The sequence below is a fragment of the Camelus bactrianus genome, chromosome 4 (assembly GCF_048773025.1).
Source record: "Camelus bactrianus isolate YW-2024 breed Bactrian camel chromosome 4, ASM4877302v1, whole genome shotgun sequence".
NCBI lineage: Eukaryota > Metazoa > Chordata > Mammalia > Artiodactyla > Camelidae > Camelus > Camelus bactrianus.
The window spans coordinates 46,207,966-46,232,961 of NC_133542.1; the positions used below are offsets into that span (position 1 = coordinate 46,207,966).

The following is a 24,996-nucleotide window of genomic DNA, read 5'->3' on the forward strand; positions in this document are numbered from 1 at the left end:
CACCCCAACGTCTGTGTGACACACCTACTGGTATATCAAGTTATGAAATTCCAGCAGACCAACTATAACTCCACCCCTTTCTCTTACACTTAAGAAAACATACTGGAATGCAGTTAATAACATAAATCAACCCTCATTTAAAAGGTCAGCAAACATCAGCTGTTTACTATTAATTAAGAATTACTTGCCATTCCTCACAACTGATCCCAATATACCAGGCAAGAGCAAAACTTTAGCTGAAAACTACTGATCTAGTTCAACTCCCTCATTTACAGAAAGAGAAACAAGTCTTGAGAAAGGAAATTCCTTCCTCAAGATTTAAGACCACACCTTAAAAGGAATGAGAGCTGTTCACCCTCACATTATACACTATATACAAAGCACTATGATTTGTGCTGAGGAAGAGAAAGATGAATAAGATAAAACAAAAATACCTCCTTAGCACCATAGCCAGTGCCTACAAACTTGACAACTCCAAATGCCTACCAGCTGTCTCCTATCCCACAGGCACCTTAAAGTCACTGTTCCAAACCGAACTCATTTTTTTACAAACCTGTTCCTCCTTCCATGTTTTCTGACTCGGTCATGAACTTCGTTTATCCAAACACCTTTATATCCTTGTTGTCTCAGTTCCTCACCCTGTACCTCCAAAGCCCCGTCAATTCAAACTCCTGAAAGAATATCTTTCAAATCTATCTCTTCTCCATCCCCACCCACCAGGACATCCCCTAGCCCAATCCTTCATCTTAGGTCTGAACTATTCTCACACCTGTCAAAGTGGTTTGCCTGTCTCTAGTCTTGCCCTGCCTCCCACAAACTTTCAGCGTGATCTTGCCAAAGTTCATAAATCTGATTACATTGCTAGACAGGATATACCACCTATGGACAAATTCCAAATTGCTGATCTGGACCTAGTCCATCCTTCCAGCCATTTCTCCCTTACTTACAATCACCCTTACTCTGTGCCAAAGCCACACCCAAGTGCGTGTAGTTCAACTGGTGGGTCTCCACGTCTCCGTGCCTTTCTAGACGCAAGTACCTCCACCTAAAACTTCCCTTCCCTCTTGCCTGGACTCTTCCTCAGCCTTTAAAACTCAGTCTAAGGGCCCCATCTTCTGGAAAGCTTTCACATAAACCTCAGTTCCTCGTCACCCCACCTCTCTTAGAGGCAGCCTCCCTTGGAGCACTATGGCCCTGCCCACCACACACAAACTATTGCTCAACTCCTCTGCCCACCCATCCCCCCAGAATTCCATACCCTTCAGTCAAAAAGTAAAAACCAGGGGCAAGGGATAAGAGCTATGTTTCAGGGAGCTTTTTAAACTTGCTTATATTGATGTAAATTACTTCATGGACTGACCTCAATGCATATGTCTCAGGAAGTGTATCAATATTCAGAATTTGCAATCAGGAATCCAGAAAAGCTTGAGAAGGATGTCAATAAAAAGGGAGCTGCCTTTTAAATCAGAGTAGACTCTGGACAGTGGAAATCCCACCTCTGCTGTTGATGCCTCATCTCTCTTAGGCTAGAACTGTAATCACACAAACTGCCCATCATTAAGCCCATTCATATCAATTAATAATCTCCAGTAAAAGCTACTTCCACCCAGCAGAAGGCATTAAGAAGATAATGAAGTGAGCATTCTGTCAAGAGAGTTGTATTTGTAAGATCTAAGCACTACCTAATCATCAAAGGGACAAAAATATTTTTCCAAAAATGGCTGTTTTAAGTGTCCCTGTACATAAACGTTCTTCCATGCATCATTAAATTTGGGCTGAATAAATTGTTAGTGATATTTAATTTGCTGAGTGAGGCAAAGCAAATCATTCATGATTGGTAAATGTGTATTTATTTTAAAAGAACAGCAAACTTTTCATCTGGCAATTCTAAAATGCTTAGTATTTACCAGGTAACTCAAAGGTTATTCTACTAAAACTGAAAGTAAGGTAGCTATATAAACTATGAAAAACACATTACTAGGGCCAAAACTTTAAGGAAAAAAAAAGTTAAATCTGAAAAAGGAAATAATGGTAAAATGCCTTTTTAAGGGGGGAATTCTTTTTCAAAAATAATTTTAATTGACTTATTTTTTTGATTAGGTAGTACATTCACATGATTTAAAACTGAAAAGTCACAAGAGGCTATATAGCAAACAGTCTTCTCATCTGTGTTCCCAGATATGTAGTTCTTCCTGGATGCTTAGAGTTACTAGTTTCTTATCTCTTATCTGTCCTTCTGCTATGCATTTATAAATAAATACACATATATTTTACGTATATAAATACATACGTATTTTATAAATACACAGTGTGTATCATGCAATTAGTATTATATCCTACAAACTTATTGCTTACCTTGCTTTTTAAACTGTTCCTAATTAAGTTTCTGAATTAGTGATAAAATGGGAAAGTTTAAAGTCTGATTAGAAATATCAAACCTAAAAGTGCAATTTTGAAAATTACTGGCCATCAACTTTTCAAATATATATAGGGCTATAAGAGCCCTGAAAGTAAAAATGACCAATGTCACAAAGAGTTATTGAAAACCGTCTCTGCGCAGAGGACTGTAAAGTACACTGAGAGATGTGGAGCTGAGAAAGACCTCACCTCTGATTCTTAGGAACTTATAGTCTAGTCATGACATCAGGCCACAGAATAGATCTTAACTTCACTTGCCCAAACAGAAGCACGAGGAAGAAAATTAATACATTTTCTTTCTCTGCCCCATATGCATTATTTTTTGTTCTGAATATCAAGCCCAAAGATCCATTTTTATACTGAGAACTGTGATCAGAGTCTTCATGACAAGTATAGGATGAATAAATGTGCCAAAATGGACTTAAACTATAGTAGGAGGATTTATGTTGCATAAAGTGCAATGCAAAACAAGATAAAACTAGTTTCTTTAGAGTGGAATCCTAGACAGCAATGAAAACAAATGGACTGTGTCTACACATGTCAATATTGATAAATCTCAAACACATAATGTCAGAGGAAAACAGAAAATTCTAAAAAGTTAAATACAATAGGGCACCATTTAAAAAATGTATATAAAACTTAAAATGGAGAACCTAAAAACATTTGTGAGTACATATATGCACGTATATGTATAACTGAATCACTCTGCTGTACACTTGAAACTAACATTTAAAATCAACTACACTTCAATAAAAAATAAAACTTAAAAATATGTAAAACATTACTGTACGTTGTTTATTAAGCTATAGTAAAATTACACACCAACTCAGGAAAGTAGTTACTTCTGAAGAAGAGAAGGGAAAGGAAACGGGGGCTTAAAGGGTTTTCATTGTCCATGTAAAAATTTATTTTTAATTGTAAGTAGAGGTCTGAAACAAACATGGTAACACATTAATACACGTTAAATCTTGATGACTGGTAGAAGATGTGATATTCTCTCCTTTCAGCACATTTGAAACACCATACCTAAAACAGGGAATCCTCTTTTACACAGACACTGAGGATGCACTGTCCACAGTCCTTAAAGCCTAAAGCTCAGAAAGCAGGTCGGATTGGATATTTGCATCCATTTCATTCAATTCTGTAATAGTAACAAGTGCCACCGAAACATAGATGCCAGAAAATATGCCTTCACCTTGAACTCACTGGTAATCTCTGAGAAACCTGCATTCTCTCAAGACTGACCATTATAAACAGACAAAAAGTGACCTTTTCCAGAAAAATAAAGACTGTTGTCCCACCCAACAATGGAAAAAAGATGAACACTTGGCTCAAACAGTCTCGGGGCAGAGGAAACCATCACAGTCAATATCTGCCAAGCACAGGTGAGCTTTACAAGCATCAACACAATTCATCCTCACAGCCCCACCTCATTAGTCTCATTTGACAGATGGGCACACTGAGGTACAGCAAAAATCAATTTACTTGCCCCAAATCACAGATAATTGCCAGAACCAAACACCAAATCTGCATTCAGGTAGTGCCCACGTCCAGTGTTTGCCTGTGTCTGTTGATTTCATAAACACCCATAAGGGAGAATCTTCCCTACGCCTAGGCCTGCCAGGCATCGCTTTTCCCTCAGTGCAGAGGGGATGAGACTCACAGGAATAAGGAGGAGGCTATAAAAAGTGGTCTGAAATTCAGAACCCTATCCTGAACTAGACTCCAGTGTGACTTCTTCCAGAGCTTCTATAGTGGGTTAAACAGTTATCTCTAAATGCTATAGCTGTACCCAATCCCTCTTCTCCATCAGTATTCCAAACTAATACTTTTTCGTGCTCTCACCATTTTACAAGTGTGCTCAAGATTAGGGGTGCGGGGTAGGAAGGGAAATAAACACATATTAAACTTCCAAGGAAGCTCAGACTCCGAGTATAGGGTTCAGTGAAGACACTCAAGATTATCTTTCAGTCCGATCCCTGATGCCGGAGGGCCACTTATCTGCCCCGCAGCTCTCCGCCCTCTCCTGCACACCCCCGCGACGGGACGCTATCTTTCAGGACAGCCGGTGGGGATAGAGTACAGCCGGGCTTCGCTCTAACACCCTGCGCTTCAACTTCCCGGTCATTTTCCCGGGGTCTGCACGCAACCTGCCTGCAACCTGCGTCTAAAGCGGGACCCGCCACCAGACTAAAGGGCTCTGGCGTGCAGGCCCGCGAGAGACAGCGAGGCCCGGGCCGGGTGCCGTGCGGAGCCGCCGGCCGAGGAGCTGAGGCCTCTGGGCGAGGGCCGAAGGAAGCCCCGGGGGCCAAAAAGCTGCGCTCCCCAAGCTCGCCTTACCCCCTCCACGCCTCCCGAGTCCCCAGCAGGCGCGCGGCTCTCACCAGAAACCGGTACGCCGCTCCTCCCGCACCGCCGCCACGGCCTGGCCCCGCGGGAAAAAGCCGAGCGCCACGCCGGAAAGCACAACGGCGCGAGCCCGCCCCCTCGGCTTCCGCCACTGGGCCCCGCGGGCGGGGGCGCGCGCACGTCTCCGGCTCCGTGCGCCTCGTGCACCTCGCGCGCTCCGCACGCCCACCCGCGCGGCTAGCCTGCGGACACGTCTTACGTGGCCCGGAGGAATTCGGCGATTGGCTGTGCGGGAGGGCGGGGCGGGGCTGGGCCTTTCGTGATCGTGGCGCCTCCAAACCCGTGGTCCCGCCCCGCAGTCTCCGCCCGCCGCACGGACGCTCGGAACCAGAGTTCCACGCCGGTAGTTGTCTTGGTCTGGCGCCTGAGGTGCAGTTTCTTAAGCCTCTCATCCCCGCAGTCATTTCATACGCATGACCAAAACAATACGGTCGTGTGGCGGTCCACCCAGAGCCCTCTCCTGAAAGAAGCCGTGCCACTCCAGAAGCCTGTCTGTTAGAAGGCTCCGTTAAATGCTGATGGCCAAGGCGAGGCAGAGACCAGCTGAGGCTTTTAATGAGCTCAGCCTCGGTCTTCCCTGCAGAGAAGCCCCAGGCCGGGCTGCCTCAGAGACGTGCAGAGAGGAGCACAGAGGTGGCAGAGAAAGTAACGGGAACGGGTTCACGCGACTCCTCATAAAGACTTTAAACGGCCTTTTCAAATTACTTGGTCAGCTTGAGTTGTTAATACAAAACATTAAAATATTTTTTTACACCTATTAAACAATTCACCACAGGTGAAACTAAACAGTCTACTAATTCATTGAAGGTTCTTGCTATAAAGTGAATTTTGAGTCCAATCATTTGCACTTGTATTTTGGTTAATGATGAAGCTCTAATTTGCAGAATACTTATGAACTGTTAGTTCCCTTGGAACTAGCTTAGAGCCACCAAAAGGTCGCATCAGCCACAAAGGACAGACATTAAGTGGTTTTGTGCAAGGAAATACCAGCCGGCTTCTTTTTTAAATATCACTTTGGCTACTGTGCAGAGAATGGATTCAGTGGGAGTCGAGAATGAATTGGGTGGGAGTCAAGAATGGTGGCAAAATCTCTGGAAGGATACCAAAAAAGCCTGGTATCACTCATTGCGCCTGGTAGGGTTGGGAGGAGATGGACTTTTCACTTAATTCCTATTTATAATACCTTTTGTATTTTGTAGTATATGCACACATTTTGTATAAAAGAGAATAAAATAAAATTACTTGTAAAAAATGGTGGTAGTGAAATTCAATTGAAGTAGATGGAGATGATACTTAGTTTGGAAGTAAAATTGATGAAACTTAGTTATGGTATGAGGAGATGATAGAGAAAAGGAACGAAACAAGATTGACATCCAGATGTCTGGCATTAGTAATTGGGTGATTAGTGCCATTTACCAAGATGAGAAGAGCTGGGGGAGTGACCAGTTTTGGGGAGTTTAAAGTTTTAATTTGTAACATGTTAGGTTTGAGATGCCGAAGAGATAGTCATAGGAAGCTATTAGATAGGCAATAAGATATATGAATCTGGACACACATTCACCAGACTATAGATGATGTATTAGTTTCCTATGGCTGCTGTAACAAATTACATAAAATTTAGTGGCTTAAAACAACACAACTGTATTCTCTTGAAGTTCTGGAGGTTAGGAGTCTGAAATGGGTTTCATGGGGCTAAAATCAAAGCAGCAGTGTAGGTATCATTGCAAGAAAAAAAATTTGTAACTGTATGTGGTGATGGATGTTAATTTTGTAACTATGTGTGGTGATTATTTCACAATATATACATATACCAAATCAACATACTGTACACCTGAACCTAATACAATGTTATATGTCAAATATATCTCAATTAAAAAAAAAGGTATCAGCTTTGTCTTCCTTAGGCTGCAGGGGAGAATCTGCTTCCTGGCCTTTTCCAAGGTGTAGCGGCTGCCCACATTCCTTGGCTTGTGGCCTCTCTGATTCCTTCTTCCCTTGTCACATCTCCTTCTCTGACTCTTCTGCCTCCCTCTTTCACTTGCAAATATGTTCTCCCATTCAGGAAGTAGTCTTTTCATTTTGTTGATAGTTTCTTTTGCTGTGCAAATTTTTTTAGTTTGTTGTAGACACTTCTGTTTATTTTTCCTCTGTTGTCCTTGCCTGAGACATATCTAAAAAAAATATTTCTAAGACCAATGTCAAACAGCATACTGCCTATGTTTCTTCCAGGAGTTTATGGTTTCAGGTCTTACATTTAAGTCTTTAATTCATTTTGAGTTTATTTTTTTATATAGTGTGAGAAAGTAGTCCAGTTTGATTCTTTTGATGTAGCTGTCCAGTTTTCCCAATACCATTTATTGAAGAGAGTGGGTTTTTTTTTCCTTGTACATTCTTGCCTCCTTGTCATAGATTAATTGCCCATATAAATGTGGGTTCATTTCTGGGCTCTTTATTGGTTCCATTGATTTACGTGTCTGTTTTTCTGCCAATACCATACTATTTTAATTACTATAGCTTGATAGTATAGCCTGAAGTCAGGGAACGTGATTCCTCCAGCTCTGTTCTTCTTTCTCAAGATTGTTTTGGCTATTCAGTCTTTTGTGTTTCTATACAAGCTTTAAAATTATTTGTTCTAGTTCTGTGAAAAATGCCATTGGTATTTTGAAAGAGATTGCACTGAATCTGTAGATTACCTTGGGTAGTATAGTCCTTTTACCAATATTAATCTTTCCAGTCCATGAACACAGTATGTATTTCCATCTGTTTGTGTAGTCTTCAATTTCCTTCATCAGTGTCTTACAGTTTTCTGAGTACAGGTCTTTTACCTCCTTAGGTAGGTTTACTTCTAGGTATTTTATTCTTTCTGATGTGATGGTAAATGGGGTTGTTTCCTTAAATTCTCTTTTTGATAGTTTATTGTTAGTGTATAGAATTCATTGATGCACTCTCATAGTTTTCTGGTGGTGTCTTTAGGATTTTCTATGTATATATCATGTCATCTGCAAACAGAGACAGTTTTACTTCTTCCTTTCCAATTTGGATTCCTTTTATTTCTTTCTCCTGCCTGACTGCTGTGGCTAGGACTTCCAACACTATATTGAATAAAAGTGGCAAGAGTGGGCATCCTTTTCTTGTTCATGATCTTACAGGAAATGCTTTCAGCTTTTCACCATTGAATATGATGTTAGCTATGGGTTTGTAATATATGGTCTTTATTATGTTGAGGTATGTTCTGTCTATGCACACTTTCTGAAGAGTTTTTATCATAATGAATGTTGAATTTTGTTGAAAGCTTTTTCTGCATCTATTGAGATGATCATATGATTTTTACTCTTCAATTTGTTAATGCAGTGTACAATACTGATTGATTTGCAGACACTGAACCATCCTTGCATCCCTGGGATAAATCTCACTTGATCATGGTGTACACTCCTTTTAATGTATTGTTGAACTCGGTTTGCCAATATTTTGTTGAGGATTTTTACATCTATGTTCATCAGTGATATTGGCCTGTAATTTTCTTTTTTTGTGTGATATCTTTGTCTGGTATTGGTATCAGAGTGATGCTGGCCTCATAGAATAAGTTCAGGAGTGTTCCTTCCTCTGCAATTTTTTGGAATAGTTTGAGAGGATAGATGTAACTCTTCTCTAAATGTTTGGTAGAATTCACTTATGAAACCATCTGGTCCTGGACTTTTGTTTGTTGGGAGTTTTTTGGTTTTGTTTTTACTTACTGATTCAATTTCATTACTGATAATTGGTCTGTTCATATTTTCTATTTCTTCCTGATTCAGTCTTGGAAGGTTATACACTTTCAGGAATTTGTTCATTTCTTCTAGGTTGTCCATTTTATTGGCATATGATTCTTCACAGTAATCTCTTATGATCCTTTGTATTTCTATTGTGTTTGTTGTAAGTTCTCCATTTTCTTTTTTTTTTTTTTTTATTGTTGTTGTTATTTAACATTTTTTTTCTTAAGTGTAGTTGATTCACAGTGTTGTCCTAGTTTTTGGTGTAAAGCAAAGTGATTCAGATGTATATATATATATTCTGTTTCATCTTCCTTCCCATTATGGTTTATTACAGGATATTGAATATAGTTCCCTGTGCTATACAGTAGGACCTTGTTTATCTATTTTATATGTAGTAGCTTGTATCTACTAATCCCAAACTCCTAATTTATCCCTCCTCCACCCCCTTTCCCCTTTGGTAAACAAAAGTTTGTTTTCTACGTCTGTGAGTCTGTTTCTGTTTTATAAGTAAGCTCATTTGTACCATATTTTAGATTCCACATATAAGTGCTATCATATGGTATTTGTCTTTCTCTGTCTGTCCTACTTCACTTAGTGTGATAATCTCCAGGTCCATCCATGTTGCTGCAAATGGCATTATTTCATTCTTTTTTATGGTTGTACACAATGTATTCCATTGTGTGTGTGTATATATATACACCACATCTTCTTTATCCATTTATCTGTTGATGGACATTTAGGTTGCTTCCATGTCTTGCCTATTGTAAATAAATTAACTTGGTGATTTAATAATGAAGTACTCTTCCTCTCTACAAATTCTGTCCACATATTAGTAACCTCCTATTCTGAACACTTTATTTATGTTCACTCAGTATTTCTAACAGTCTTAAGATATAGAGTCTATCACCCCCATTTTATAGGTAGAAAGACTGAAGCACAGAAGGAAAACTTCCCTAAGGTCAAAGAGCTATTAAGCAGAAGAGCCCAGCCCTTGGTCCCACATGCTTAGCCACTATCCTATATTTCCCTTCTATACTAAACAGAGCCTTTATACATTATGACAAAAATCTATCTTCAGGTTGATCTTGATCATCAGTTTTTGGGTAAGCTGTTCCACTAGCTAAGAATTCACATTAACTCTTCTATTTATCCAGCCCACATCTCTCTGAGTTACACATAATGGTCTTAGGAAATTTTTTAAGATATCTTCTTTAAAATCAAGGTATATGCCAATGACATTCTCCTGATGTACTAGTTTGATAAAGCCTTCAGAAAAGAAAATGAGATCAGTTTGGCACAATTTTTTAAAAATAAACTTCTCACTGAAATATAACAAAGAAAATTGCACATAAGCTTGTGTTGAATTTTGAATTTTTATGAAGTGAACACACCTGGATAACTGTCACCAAGATAAAGAAAGAAAACATTACCAGTATCCATGATCCATGAAAAAAACCTAGCACCATGGCTATGCTTAGTAGCAGACACTGGTAATTAACAAGTGGTAATTAACAAAGCACGCAAACTCACTCTCTGAAGCATTTGGACTATGGAATGCAAAGAGGACTGGCCAGTTGGAAGTGAGTTGGGAAATGGGGCACACTAAAAACCAAGATACAGATACATTATGAGAGGTTGAAAGGTGGGTCATAAGGAGAGAATCTAGTCCCTGACTTGCCTTGTATCCTGAACAACTCTCTGACTTCAACCCTTGTGTATATTTAAAATAAATCCCCTTTTTCTTGAGATGCCCTGTTCCTTGTAATCACAAGATATGAATAACAAAACTGTAAGCCACAAAGAGCCCCCAGCCCTATCATTTCGATTCCCAACTCAAACTGATTGGTAATGACTGCCTGGAGAACTGTGTGGGAAATGACTCTTGAGGCTGAGTTCAGTGGAAAACAATTATCATGGTATCTGCCACGTAGTTCCTTTTCTTTGGTGGGGGTAGGGTGTGGAAGGGAGGCAGAGATGGTGCTATATACTCACCATTCCTGCTTTTAGCCAATATCATGGAGAAATCAATCAACAGCTGGAAAAAAACTGAGTAATTAATCACCATATTAAGCTAGATATTTGTTTAATAAATATCCTCCCCTTCGCTGTTCCCCTCGCCCCACTCTGTATCTCAGCCACAACACTTTTAATTGCCAGAATCTCGAGTATATAAAGAGGTAAAACATATCTCACAAACCAGACATCACTACATAAGCCCGACTGTTTATAGCCTAACCAAGTCATACGGATGCCTCCCCAGAACAGAGAGAATGGCCCCTCTAGTACTGATGAGGTTACACTACATAAATGGGAAAGCAGTTCTCTTCCTCTTGGGACAGGCACGTAAAGGCTAAGTTTACACTGGCTGAAAATAATTCAATAACATCCTAAATGATATGGGTCAACTTCAGGTTCATAAGAGCATGAGATTGAAAGATACGCTTACAAATGTACTGATAAAGATACTTATGATAAGGAGAGAAGCCTTTTTGAAATTTGTATTTCAGGACCACATAATCACTATCCATAGCCTCAATTACTAATCATGTCAGATTTTTAGAGCACCTGTGTTAGCGAGCCATCCTGTGCTAGCTTTCCCCATTATAGAAGAAAAGTACAAATAAATACAATGACTCTGTGCTCATTTTTCTGAAATACTGCCCTTTGTTGGACAATTTAAAAATGTATTTTTATGGGCTATGTAAGTATCATATTTTATTTTTTAAGGTTTTTTTGGGGGGGATTAGGTTTATTCATTTATTTTTAGAGGAGGTACTGGAGATTAAACCCAGGACTTCCTACATGCTAAGCATGTGCTCTACCACTTGAGCTATACCCTTCACCCTAAAACTATCATATTTTAATCTGATAAAGAATTTTATTTCTTATCTGTCTGCTAGGGAAATGAGCTAAGCCAGAGAGAAGTCAGTCATCCCTGACTAACAGGGGTTCAGAAAGTTTAACTGGCACAGCTATTCCAGCTGAACTGGAAAAGTGTTAAAAACTAGTTTGCTTTTAACTTTGACTCTGTTATAAAAAATTGGATCAATAAAATTATGTTGTTAAATAACTGCTTATTAAGGAGTTACATGGAAAGTATGTTCTTTTGGACTTTAAAGGATCTGGCTAAGATCAACCACACTCGATACCAGCAAAAGCCTTTGGAGAAATTTCATGATTTCCCAGCAAAGGCTGCGGAAGCAGCCAAGATACTGGTCCAAAACTCCTGGAGCTGAGGAGTTGCCCACAGTTAGTAGTCAGCATCCAGCTGAGATGAAGCTGGGAGCCCATGTGGACATTCCTTTGGAGAACTGCTGTGGGCTTAAGTGCAAATGCTTAAGACACATCCAAGTATATGTAATTAATGACCATGAATCCTAAGCATGAACATAAGGCCTCACCCTCTCTCTTCTCATGTCTTTATGCCCCTACTCTGGAGTGTATCTGCTTCAACCTTTCAAATCATTTCTGTTGTTCTTCCCTACCCTGCTTCCTCTCTGGAAATGTGCACTCCCTTGTGATTACACCTCGGCCCCTGGTCCTCTACATACTTGGTCTTTCAGAATTTCATTCACTCTCAGATCTTCCATTCTGACTTCCACGGAGGTAATTCCTTGAATGCACACTCTGGCCTGATCTTTCTTCCTAGTTCTAAGTCCATTATCTTCAACTGCCTGCTAGCTATTTCCTCACCTCCAACTCAGTATATAACATTTAGTTTGGTTTTTTCACCTCTCACTTCCTTATTTCTTTTAATGGTACCAACTGGGCACTTTTATTCCAACTCAAAAATCATAGAGTCATATTTTAATCTTCTCTCTCTGACTTTTAACATCCAATCTCTCAAATTCTTCAAAATGTTGGGTGGTTTTTTTTTTTTTTTTTTGCATCTTCTCTTCCTTCCTGTTTGGTTCAGATCTTCATCCTCTTATTTCCTGAATTCTGAAATGCCTATATTTTCATAATTTTTACATCCCTAAAATCAAGATTTATTTTATAATCAGTGTATACATTTAGTGTAGAGTTTCTTATTACAAAAGTATGTCATGTCCATAGTGTCTTAGAATAAAAAACTATAGCATCTCAGACCTAGATTAATGTGCTTCCACTTGCCCTTCCAGTCTGTGTTCCCTTGCGTTTCATATCTGTCCTGCACAACTACTACCTGATTAATCTCCTTAAAAGACTGCTTCCATATGGTCTTTTTTTTTTTTCCTGCTTACAGGAAACTTCAGTGGCTCCCCATTCCCTCTAGGTAAAGTTATCAAAGGTCCCCACAATCATGCACTGACCTCTTCCTGGTCCTTACCAACATTATTCCCGTACCCAGATCCTTCTGCTCTGAACCAGATCCTTCTCTGCCTCTGTCTGTATCATTTCCACAATTACAAAGCTATCCTCCTCCTACTTACACCCTGCTCAGGCTTCAGGTCCCATATCTGCTGTGAAAACTAATGTAAACTCCCTCTCCCCAAATAATCTCTTCCTCCTCTAAATTCCTGTAGGACTTGTCTTGACTACTCATTTCACACTTATTATTAGTTATCTGGTATCTATATATATATAAAATATATATATATAAAATAATGCATCTGATGTTTTATAATGAACCTGAGAAAATCAGTCACATTAGTTACCTCACTGTCCTATTTCTCTCATCAGATCATAAATTCCTTGAAGTTAGCTCTGTGAAGTATACTTGCTTCCCTGATCGTTCCTTAAATCATGACTTAGTGACGAAATAGTCTGGGGGGAGGGTATAGCTCAGTGGTAGAAGGCATGCTTAGTGTGCATGAGGTCCTGGGTTCAATCCCCAGTACATACCTCCATTAAATCAATCAGTCAATCAATCAGTCTAATTACCTCTCCTCCAAACAAACAAACAATCCAGATCTCATACACACACACACACACACACACACACACACAGAAATATAGCCTAATAAGCATTGAGTCCAACAGGGGGAATCACATCTCTTATCAAAAAGCCACTGCCACCCCTATTCTTTTCTATGGCTGGTCCAAATCACTTGCATTCAACTTCTCTCATCTACCCTCCTCTAGCACCCAAGCTTATGATCTTAGTAGCACAACACTTGCTCAGCCTTTATAGTGAGTCAAGAGTAAAAGAGCATGGTGGGTTGAAGATTAAGGAGAAACTTAGTGGTGTTATAAGACAGATGTGTGGGGGCAGAAAGTTGCTGAGAAGCAGCTCAGATGTGGGGCAAGGCCAGGTCAGCTGGGGCCTTGCATGATGTCATGCTAAGGAGGAAAGACTTCCTTTCTCCTCACTGGAATTGGGAGATCTTTTTTTTAATCAGCAGAGGGACATGATCAGATTTGCTTATTTAGAGTTGTGGAAGACGGATTGGGAAGAGGAGAAAGATCTAGAAGAAGGCAGACCAATTAGGAATAATATTTCAGGACCTGAATCAGTTGGTGGTGGTGGGAATGAAAAGTAAGAGGATGGAATCAGAAGAATGTGGAGACAGAATGGACAGAACTTGATGGCAGAGATGAGACCAAAGGGATGATGATGAAGAGAATGAATGACAAAGGTTTCCCCTTCAGACAACAGGGTGGCTGGCAATGCTGGTACTTGAAATAGAGGAGAAGCAGGTTTAGAGATGGGCTGGAGTAGGCGAGAAGATAATGTGATCTAATCTAGATGTGCTTAATTTGTAGCCTCTAAAGGACGTTTCCATGAGATTGAGGACCTGGAGAAAGATATGGTTGGAGAGACAGATTTGTGATAGGCATTACTCACCTAATAAAATGTGTATCTGTTTTGAAATACATTGCTCACTCTTAGCCCAGTGCGCCCAACTACATTTCTTGTCCTACCTGTTTCACCAGATTTTTCTAACGTTCCTGACTCCCAGTTTGTTATACTTTTACTCTTGGCCAGTTCAGAGCTCTTTTCATAATATATTACATATAGTAGTTATCTAAGCCGTAGGTAATCAGACTCTTAGACATTATTAAATTTCATTTCATAGGGAGTAAAGTTCTGTGGAAACCAAGGAACTCCAGTTTATTGCACTTTTTGTTACACATTCAGCAGTGCTTTCCTGGCCATGTTCCCTCTTTTCCAATTCACTTCATTCAACTGCCCATGCACCTAATCTTTTCTGCCCTCCAGCTTCCATTCTCTTTACCCCTTCTTTACACTTTTGGTCACTGCTTCATTCTTGAAACTTTCTTCTTCCTGTGCTTCATGACATGACACCTCCCGATTTCCCGCCTACCTCCAACCTCTCTGGCTGCGATCCTTCCTCAAACCCCTACTTAAAAGTTAATGTTTTCCAGGATTCTGTATTTAGCCTTCTTTTCATCTCATTTTCATACACACATAGTGTTACCTCATCCACTTGTGTGACTTAACAACCATTAAAATTAGTTCTTAATCAGAATATCTAACCCAGTCTTCTCTGTCCAAACCCAAATATCTAACTCCTTTTAGGACATCTTTATTGGGATGTGTTCCATAGGCGCCCCAAATCAACTTGCCACAATGAAGTTTTCTTCTTCCCCATAAACCTGGGCTTTCTCCATTCTTATTCTCAGTGACTGTATTACCATCCACCCAGTAACCTGGGAGCCAGCCCTGACTTCTCCTTCTTTCTCTCTCAAAGTTAGTCTGCCGTGAAATCCCACCTTTTACATTGTAAGGGAGCATTTCCCTACATGAGAACAGTATGACTGAAGATAACAGGAAGGGAGTGAGACTAGCCTGCAGGAGAAGTTTTGTTGAGAAATATTGCAAAATACGGTTGGATTATTAAGTGGGAGAGCACCTTGAAAGGTAATGTTGAGGCAACATAGAGGATTTCAGAGTTGATGTAGTCATAGAACCATGAAACATCTGGCAGATGATGAAAAGGTAATTTCAAGGTGCACTTAAAAAAAATCAGTGACTTGAAAAACGGGAGTCAGAGCAACTATTACCTTTGTAACTAGAAACAAACATTTCCTACATTACATTGAAGACATGAGGAAAAACAAACTTAAGAAGTTCCAACTGGAAGCTCAGAAGAGCTGACCTGGAATTTAAATCTAAGTGCAAGTGCTACTAAAAATTAAAAATAATACATTCTCATTGAAGAAGGCAAATTGAAATTAGGCATTAGTGATACAACTAGAGGTAGACTGTGTTGAAAATAAGTGCAAGAATGACATCATTTGACTGAAAAGTGCTTATAAGCCAATTCCTTAAGTATAAATGATCTTTCAATTCAATACATTGAATTTTTTTAAAAACCACCAAATTGAAATGTGTTGATTTCCGATAACATCTGGACTTCCATATGCTTCTGTAAAAATTTTAGGTTAAATAAACTATGTTATACTATAGTACACTATATGGCATACTTTTATATTGATAAATATGGTGATTTCCACTTAATTTGGTTTAGATACTGACTCAGAATAAACGCACTCCCCTCCCCAGTGTGGTTAATCAATAGGTAGATAGCTGGGAGAAAAAGTACTATAAGCCAGGCAGCTCTATATACCATGTTTCAAATACAAAGGTAAAAATAAAAATAGTTGTAGTCTACAGTGCACTTCTGGAAATAAACTGCATTCATGAAGCAAAGTAAAAAGTAAAAGCTAACCCTCTTTATGTGATGAAAGCATGAGGAATCTGAAGGAAAGAGTTCTTTTCCAGCTTTCACTTTAGAATTACTAAGGGGGATGATATAGCTCAGTGGTAGAGTGCCTGCTTATTAGCATGCACAAGCCCCTGGGTTCAATCCCCAGTACCTCCATTAAAAAGAAATAAACCCAATTACCTCCCCTCAAAATTTTTTTTAAAAAATCATTATACTTTAGAATTGTTAAGAGACCATGAGTTTCAGCACAGTAACTGAGAAATAAATAGCAACCACAGAACGACTACCAGGAGTGAGCAGTAAAAAAATGACGTTAGAAAACAAAGGTGGATGTGATAGATTTAAAACCAAAGCTTTCCTCTCCCACCTTGTCTTTTCCTCTTTTTTTTCCCGACTGCAATTTCAATGACAAAGAATAAAGTTCTGTCAAATTCCTAAGTTACTTACATGAGGGCCTGGAAAGCTCAAGGCTTGGTGAGGATACACATTGATTTCCATCCTGTAGCACAAACTCCGTACCTGGTGCTGTTTGATTTAATGAGCAGGGCGGCTATTTGTTCTCTTGGTTTAACTGCCACAGAGCACTTATTAACAGGCATCTGAATTCCAGACTAAATCTTGAGCCCCGCCTCTTTGAAAAGGAAGAAAAAAAAAAAAAGACTCTGAAGTCTTCCTGTATTCCTGGACAGTAGCTTGAAAATAGGAGGACAGTGTCTGAGTGTTACTTTCTTGTTTCTGACACACCGTTCTACCTGATGATTTCATTTTCCACTAGAAAAATTATTTTCTTCTGAGTTTCTTGAAGGTAAAAACAAAAATCTACGATCAGAATCTCAATAGTCATTTTCACATTGTCTTCACACACAGGTACATTCAAAACATTTATTGATACACTACTTAGAGCAAAGAAGTAAAGAGATTAAACTAGAGAATTTAAGGTTCGTCAATAGTCACAGACCTCAACAAGTTCAGAACCCTTAGTTTCATGAGATTGAAGGAAAAATCAAGATTGTTGTACTTTACCTAAGTTACGTTAGAATAGAAAACTGTTGCTACATTTTATAAAGGATGTACCTTATACTTTCGGTGCTCAGGGACCCCCATAGCCAGATTGGTGGCAAGGGATACAGGCTGATGAGCTGCTTATTTGGGTTTGATTGGTATATACTCATCTGAACACATCACTCTCCTAGCCTTATCTACCACACAACTTTGCACTCAACTAAGGAAAGCTAAAATAAAAAGTAATCCACTTTTAAGAAGAGAACACTTTACACTGCTGTTTTTAAAAGCTAATGAACAGAATGCGGACCATGTAGACAAGCACAGCCTGCCACAAACCAGAGTGAAATCGACTTGAAGAATCCTAAACAAAATATTAGTAAATATTCGACCAATGTACAAAAAGAATAATACCAAATGACTAAATAATATTTATCTCTGGATGATGAGGATGGTTCAGTTTTAGAAAATCTTTTGATACAATCTGTTATATTAACAAAAGAGAAAACTATGTAAGTTAGATTCTGAAAAAGCTGCTACACCCATTTCTAATTTTTAAAAAACCAAAACCAAATATAGAATATATTTGCCATATAGAATATATGGAAGCTTCCTTAACTCATTACAACTACCAAAATCCATAGCAAACATCACGCGTGATGATCAAACAAAAGTCCTCTTATGCCATTGCAATTACTGTTCACACTACACTGAAAGTTGTAACCAGTGTAACAAGATAAGAAAAATATATGAAGTATAAATATTAGAAAGCAAGAATTAAAGCCATTATTATTTATAGATTATGTAGTTGTCTACCTAGATATTCCATGAGGATCAACTCAAATAACTATTACAATTAATGAGACTTTACTGAGGTGACTAGATAAAAAATCCCCAGTAATAACAAATAAAATATAACAGGAAAAAAAATCCCATTCATGAGAACCACAAATACAATTGAGTACCTAGGAATTAACTTAATAAAAATGTGCAAGACTTATATGAAGACAACTTACTGGAAGAATGTTGATTCTTCCCAAATAACCTACACATCCAAGGCAATCTTAATGAAAATTTTCAAAAGATTTTTAACTGAACATGAAAAGCTACTTCTCAAATTCTTCTAGAAGAGAAAATAAACTAAAATAACAAAAAATAATTTAAGGGGAAAAAATGAGGTGGAGAACTTGTGCTACCAGATATGAAAACAATCTATAAAACTGCACTAATTAAAATAATGTTATGTTGGAGTACGAATAAACATATGGATTAATGAAAGAGAATGGAGTCTAGAAATTGACCCATGTACTCCTAGGAATTTAGCATATGATAAAGGTGGAATTTCTAAACAGTGGGGAAGATAAAAGATTACTCAAAAAACAGTACAAGGACAATAAGGGAAAAAAATAAAGTAAATCACTACCTCATCCCATATTCAGAAAAAAATCCAGACTGATTCGAGATCTACATTATAAAAGAAGAAAATACAAGGCAATATGTTTATATTTGTGGGGTGGGAAAGATTCAGTAGTCATAAGAAAAAACAGATAGATTTTATTAAAAAGAAATTTAAAACTCCTCAGAGCAAAAGACCGGGAAAAATATTTGCAATATATACCACAAACAAATGCTTAATAACCACAAGGTGAATATACTGTGTAGCCATTTCCAGGTTAAAAAAAAAAATGGACAGTTAGCAGCACCCAGAAGCCTCCTCCCAAGCACTGCTTCCTCTCTCCTCCATAGAAGCTGCTCACCGGGTTCGGCAGGACCCCAGGCTCAAGATGCCAGGCAAGCTCAGGGAAGCCCACTGGGGAAGCGCGTAGAAACACCTCTGGGGGAGGGAAAGAACCTTGTTGCCATTCCAGCTTCCCTTCCAAACTGGGAGTACCTGGCCATTGTCAAAGTGCCATACCAAGATTTTCGAAAGGTACAATGCAACAACACAAAATTTACAAATACCTCCAGACTCACCTTCTCCTACCTTCCTCCACTGCATCCGCCACTGTGACCCCTGAAAAGGCGAGAGGTCAAATGCCATCACGGCAAGGAAATGAAGCGGGGAAACTGATGCGAGAGAAAATAAGCCCTCTTCTTCCAGCCTCACTGGATAATGGGAGGAAGATGGGAGTGGGGTGGGGTAAGGGGAAAGTGACCAGGGAGCACGACTTGTATTTCTCCCTCTCCAGACTGAAACCTGGAGTGTGGTCTGGGGTGCTGACAGGTGAAAAAGGATGCCAAAAATAGAGGAGAGTTTGCCCAACTTGCCATTTGGGACCTGGAATGCCTATCTCAGTCTGTTGGAGCTGCTACAACAAACCACCAGAGCTCCAACAGAGCATACAGTGGTTGATAAACAATAGAAAATTACTGCTCACAGTTCTGGAGGCTGAAAGCCTGAGATCAGGATGGCAATGTGGGGAAGTTCTGGTGAGGGCTCTTTCAAGACGCAGACTACGCACACATCCCTCCACTTCTTGTGGTAACTTCATGTGGCGGAGAGCAGAGGAAAAGCCAGCGCCCCCCTTGGTTTTCTAGGGCACTAATCCCATTCATGAGGGCTCCACCCTCAAGACCTCATAGAATCCTAATTACCTCCTGAAAGTCCCACCTCCTAATACATCATAAGCAGGGAGGATGGTTTCAACCTGTGAATTTTGAGGGGACACACACACTTAGTTCATAACAATGCCTCGAAAGATAAGCCCCCTTCAATCCGGCCCCATCAACATGGGGTGGCTGTGGGGGTGAAATTAACAGTATGACGTGGTTAAGCAGAGGGAGGTTTGAGCTGAATTTCCCAGATGTTCCCCATCTACTCCTGGGTGGCAACTGTTCTCCAGGGAGGGAGTTCCATCCCCAACAGGGGCATATTCCAAAAAGTGTGTGTGAGGGTAGGAGAGGTATTTTTAGTTGCCACAATGAGGAACAGGTGCTTTTGGCTTCACTGGGTAAGAACTTTGGTGCAATGCCAGAAATTGTCCTCCACAACAAAAAATTCTCCTGCCCCAAATGGCAGGACCACTCCATTAAGAAATTCTGCTGAAGAAACTATATCTGCTCTCCTTTTAGCATATGTAGAAAGCTTAAGGAATCTGTAATTACATAATAAATAATAGAATTGTCTTCTGCAATTTGTTTGGGAAGCTCAAGGGTGTTAGGCATCATGGATCTCCCTCTGGGCACAGAAATTCCTAATTAATCATTCTGTATTTACAGACTATGAAGCAAGCCACAGTCTGAACTTGAAGCAGTGTTACAATCAGAGAAAACAGCTGGGCCACCAAAAAGTAATTTTAAAATAACTCAAAAATTTTCTTACATTTCCCAAATATGATGAAGGGTATATACACAACCCTGAGCAACATTTTTTTGGTTAAATGTCCACTCTTCATTCCCATCTATTTCCTCATATCTAGTCTGCTTCTTCTCACTTAACTAAAAATCCTATTTAAAACAGCAACAAAAAAGTCCTCTCCCTCCTTTTCTAGTCTCTATCAATAAGCTCAGCTCTGAGTGCTCAGACTTGGAGAATGTGCTCGTCACTGGGCTTCAGGCTAGGGGTCTGGGGGCCAGATGGCTCCGCTGGGAGCAGAGTCCCTGCGCAGGGCACACTTGCAACATCTGCCCTTCAGTTGCTTGTGTTTGTAAAGCGCACACCAGGCCAAGGTCGAGTCCTGACCGGTTGAAGAGTAAAGATACAACAAGCCAGTTTAGCCAGCTTCTTGCTCCCTGTCACACACACCACAAAGGACAGCACAGGGACTGTAATGTGGATGTGCCCAAAGCTGAGGAGGCTGTTCCAGGCTGTAGCAAGCAGTTTAACCTTCTGCAGCCCTATTCTGAAGGGATTGGGGCAGAAAGCCCCGTACCTCCCCAGAACCTGGAAGGAAGTAAGAAATGTCACAATATCCTCCCAGGGGAGGTAGGGAGATGGATGGGAGACGGCCTACAAGCCTCCCATTCTCTCATGTGAAGGTGTGTTTAAACAGAAACATACAGCAAAGTTATATACCGACCAGTTGACAAAAATGTTGTGACCAGAGGCTCACAGGAACCTAACTTTATATTTCCCTTGGGAGCAATAAACAGTTCAGTATTCACTAATACAGCGTTCACAGCAACTTCATAGAATCTAAGCACTGCAAAAAGTGAGAATACACTGTATTACTATGAACACAGGAATATGTTTGGGCTTCACACACAACCTTTCACACACAGTCTCAGGGACTCCTCCTCTCTTCCCAGGGGTCCCCAGACCACACTTTGAGAACCGCTACTCCAATTCATGACAGTTCAACAGCCTGGGGCTGGGAGTAGACTGAAAACTCCATTAGGGTCGCCACAGCTATTTTGATCATCTTTGTATTTCCAGAATCTTGCATAGTGCCAAAAACACAGCAGATAAATTCTGAATTAAGTTAAAATGGGCTAGGATAAGGTACATATGAGGAGGCTAAAGAAACCTGAGAAAGACAGAATGGTGTCTTTGGTACTGAAGGTCGGTTCAGTCTTAATTTATATGATTTTATGTCTAGAGTAGATAATTTGATCTATGAAAAGTGATTACACATGTTTTGGGTTATTGAAAGTGAAAATGACTGTATCAAAGATATGAAAGAGGATTCTTTTTTAAAAAGAAAATCAGATATAGTCACTCAAAGAATATGATATTTGATAAATAAATGCAAATCTATACTAGTGAAATATCTTGATTATTGAAGTGGATTTTACAATGCAAATTGTTTTTTAACATTTCTTTTTTTGGGGGGGAGGGAGTTAATTAGGTTTACTTTATTTATAGAGGGGATACTGGGGATTGAACCCAGGATCTCATGCGTACCAAGCATGCACTTTACCATTTGAGCTATACCCTCCCCCTGCAAATTTTTTTAAGATGCAGGATTCACATCAGGCCTCATCTCACATTTTCCTAGTGACTATCTTAACACTTATGTAAATTTTAACTACTCTTAGTTGGAAAACATAACATCATTGTTCCTTATGTTTTCTCATACAAACATGACTAAGGGTGAGTTCTATGGCTTTGAGGAAATAATGGTTTCCAACTCCAGGTGTAAAATCCAGGCCCTGCCTTAATTCCGTTTGGCTTATGGCTTCTTCCACAGCAAAGACCAACAAATGACACTGTGCACATTTGGAAAAGGGTCCACTGTCAGATTCTGGTTCTAATACCCTATGCAGTGGGATCCTTGCACCCGGAAAAGCAGAGGAGCAGGCACTAAGCAGGTGCTGGAAATCAGTGACCACAGGCCATGTGTTCAGACGAGAGGATGGGAAATTACTGAGCAGACAGTAAACTTATGGAGGGTGGGGACTTCTAGGTGCCCCCCATACTTCAAAGAGTATCTGATTCCCAGTAGACACACAACAAATGCTGCTGACTTGAGAGATGGGGACAGTAGGTGGGTTCAGGGCTGAGCAGAAGGATTAAGTCCTCCTGGGCTGGAAAGAGACTCAGGACTACATCCCTGGAGCCAGGCAATGTGTGAGGAGGAGGTACCCAGGATTGGAGCACTGAGTAGGCAGGAGATTCTTACTAGCAGTGGGGAGACAAACTGAGCCGCTTTGGTAGAGTGGGACCTGGGCAGGAGGCTTGAGGAGCGTAGAGGTTAAGGGTCCTGATTAGGTGGCCTGAGGGCCTGGAGTCAAAGCCCCCAGATAGAACAAGGAGTAGGAGAGAGGCCTGCCTCTTGCCTTCCTTCCCATGTGTGGAAGTGCAGGGGTGAGGGACCACAGCACAGAAATGCGGGAGGAGGAGCTGCTCGCCATTTCCTAGCTGAATTCATTTCCAGGAGAAGCACAACAAATTACTGCATACTGGACAGCTGAAAACAACAGCAATGTATTCCCTCACAGTTCAGAGGCCAGAAGTCCAAAATCTAGGTGTTGGCAGGGCCACACTCCCTCTGGAGTCTCCAGGGGGAGAATCTTTCTTTGCCTCTTTCTAGGGGCTTACTGGCTGTGGCCACATCACTCCCACCTCCTATTGGTCCCCATGGGGCCTTCTGTGTATCTCTCCTCTGTGCATCTCCTATAAGGACCCTTGTCATTGGATTAAGGGCTTACCTGGATGATTCAGAATGATCTCTTCATCTCAAGATACTCAATTCCAAAAACTCTTTTTCCAAATAAGGCAATACTCACTGGTTCCAGGGATTTGACACGGACCTATCTTGTAGGGGAGTGTGATGATGAATTTTGTGTGTCTATTTGGCTTGGCCATGATGCCTAGATATGTGCTCAGACATTGTTCTGGATGTTTCAATGAGAGTGTTTTTGGATGAGATTTACATTTAAATCTTAAATGCATTTTGAGAAAAGCAGACTGTTCTCCATGGTGTGTGTGGGCCTCAATCAGTTGAAGGCCTGACTAGAACAAAAGGCTGACCTCCCCAGAGCAGGAGGGAATTCTGCCAGCAGATAGCCTTCAGACTTCATCTGCAATATTGCCTTCTCCTGGGTCTCCAGCCTAACTGCCTTTGGACTCAAACTACAACTCTTTCCTGAGTCTCCAGCCTGTTGCCTCCCCCATTAGATTTCTGGACTTGCTAAGGCTCCACAATCATGTGATCCAATTCCTTAAAATAAACTTCTTTATATACACACATCCTATTGGTTCTTTTTCTCTGGAGAACCCTGACTCATACGGGGGTGGGGGGGCACCAATCAACCCACTACATCAGTATCTCATTTGCAGCACTGCTTCTCAGGCCTGAATGGGCACGTGATCTTGTTCAAGTACAGATTCTGATTCAATCGATCTGGCATGAGGCTCAGGGTTCCCAGTTTTAACAAGCTTCTAGGTGCTGCTGGTTCTCTCAGCAACTCATCTCAGGACTATCCCAGTTTTAGCACTGAAAGATCCTTGTCCCAGGAAAACCTTCAGCCCCAAGCAAACCAGGATGGCTGGTCATCCTACTGCTGGTCCATGGACCACACTTTGAGTAGCAAGGAACTAGGGATCCCTGGGGGAGGGGAACTTGTGAAAACTGGAGACTTCCCTCAAATTGGGAATCAGTGTAAAAAGTATCTTGCCGTGGACAAATCCATCAGTATTAGCTCCTGACACGAGGTGCCGTGAGTGTCACAAACTCTCTGAGGGTCTTCCTTTCCCAGTTCTCTTATGTCTTTTAATTTTCTATCAGATCAGGATGAAAGCTTCAGTGATGGTGATTTCTTCTCAAATCCTCTGCCGCAGCTGAGCAAATGGACTCACCAATGACTTTGTGGAGACAGAGAACCTTCCAAGGAATTCCCTCCTGCTTCCTACCTGAAGCTGAGCATTTTCTATAGACTGAGTCCTTCACTCCTCCTTGCTCGGCAGTGAGACAAGTAGGATTGGGTTTGAACTTTGGCTCTGCCATTTACAGTTGATTGATCTTGGACAAGTTACTTAACTTCTCGAAGGCTGATAATACTTCTGAAGAGGTAATATTCCAAGGGCTGTTCTCAGGTTGAGGGAGACACTGACACACAATGCATATCCAACACCTGATGCTCCATGAGTTTCTCTTCCCTCCCCCAGCCCAGGCAGAAGAGTGACAAGGCTCTTGTGGACAATGCAGGCAATGGGGGAGACAGTATATCTTGGTCTGATGACTTCCCTATCTGCTTGTAATGTTACTTTACTTACATTGTTTCCTGAATCAACATTAAATCAATTCTTTTTTTAACTTAGCCTTCTCCTAGCCAATAATATCTGTGAAATCATGGGTTTAACTTTCTAGTGATATAATTTTTCCAGTGCACAGTAAATACACTTAGTCACTCATTTGAGA

General features: G+C 40.4%; 1 protein-coding gene and 1 non-coding gene across 6 annotated transcripts in view; both read right to left on the reverse strand.

The window, feature by feature from the left end:
- Window positions 1-16,783, reverse strand: part of GNE (glucosamine (UDP-N-acetyl)-2-epimerase/N-acetylmannosamine kinase) — a 46,385-nt gene extending 29,602 nt beyond the window's left edge. The window contains exons 1-2 of one of the 5 annotated variants that reach the window (XM_074361832.1): window positions 4,803-4,906; window positions 1,361-1,532 (exon numbers count right to left, since the gene is read on the reverse strand). Coding sequence is in view for 1 of the 5 variants with exons in the window: in XM_045515190.2 (XP_045371146.1) it covers window positions 16,640-16,690 (51 nt within the window). In the remaining 4 variants the exon portion in view is untranslated. Of the gene's footprint in view, window positions 1-1,360; window positions 1,533-4,802; window positions 4,996-16,639 lie in introns of those variants that run through there. The other 4 variants (XM_045515190.2, XM_045515191.2, XM_074361831.1 and 1 more) reach the window with 4 other exon arrangements.
- A 5,215-nt stretch (window positions 16,784-21,998) lies between these two features.
- On the reverse strand, window positions 21,999-22,072 carry TRNAT-GGU (transfer RNA threonine (anticodon GGU)). The gene has a single exon. It is a non-coding gene; the product is annotated as a tRNA-Thr (tRNA).
- Between the last annotated feature and the right edge of the window lie 2,924 nt (window positions 22,073-24,996).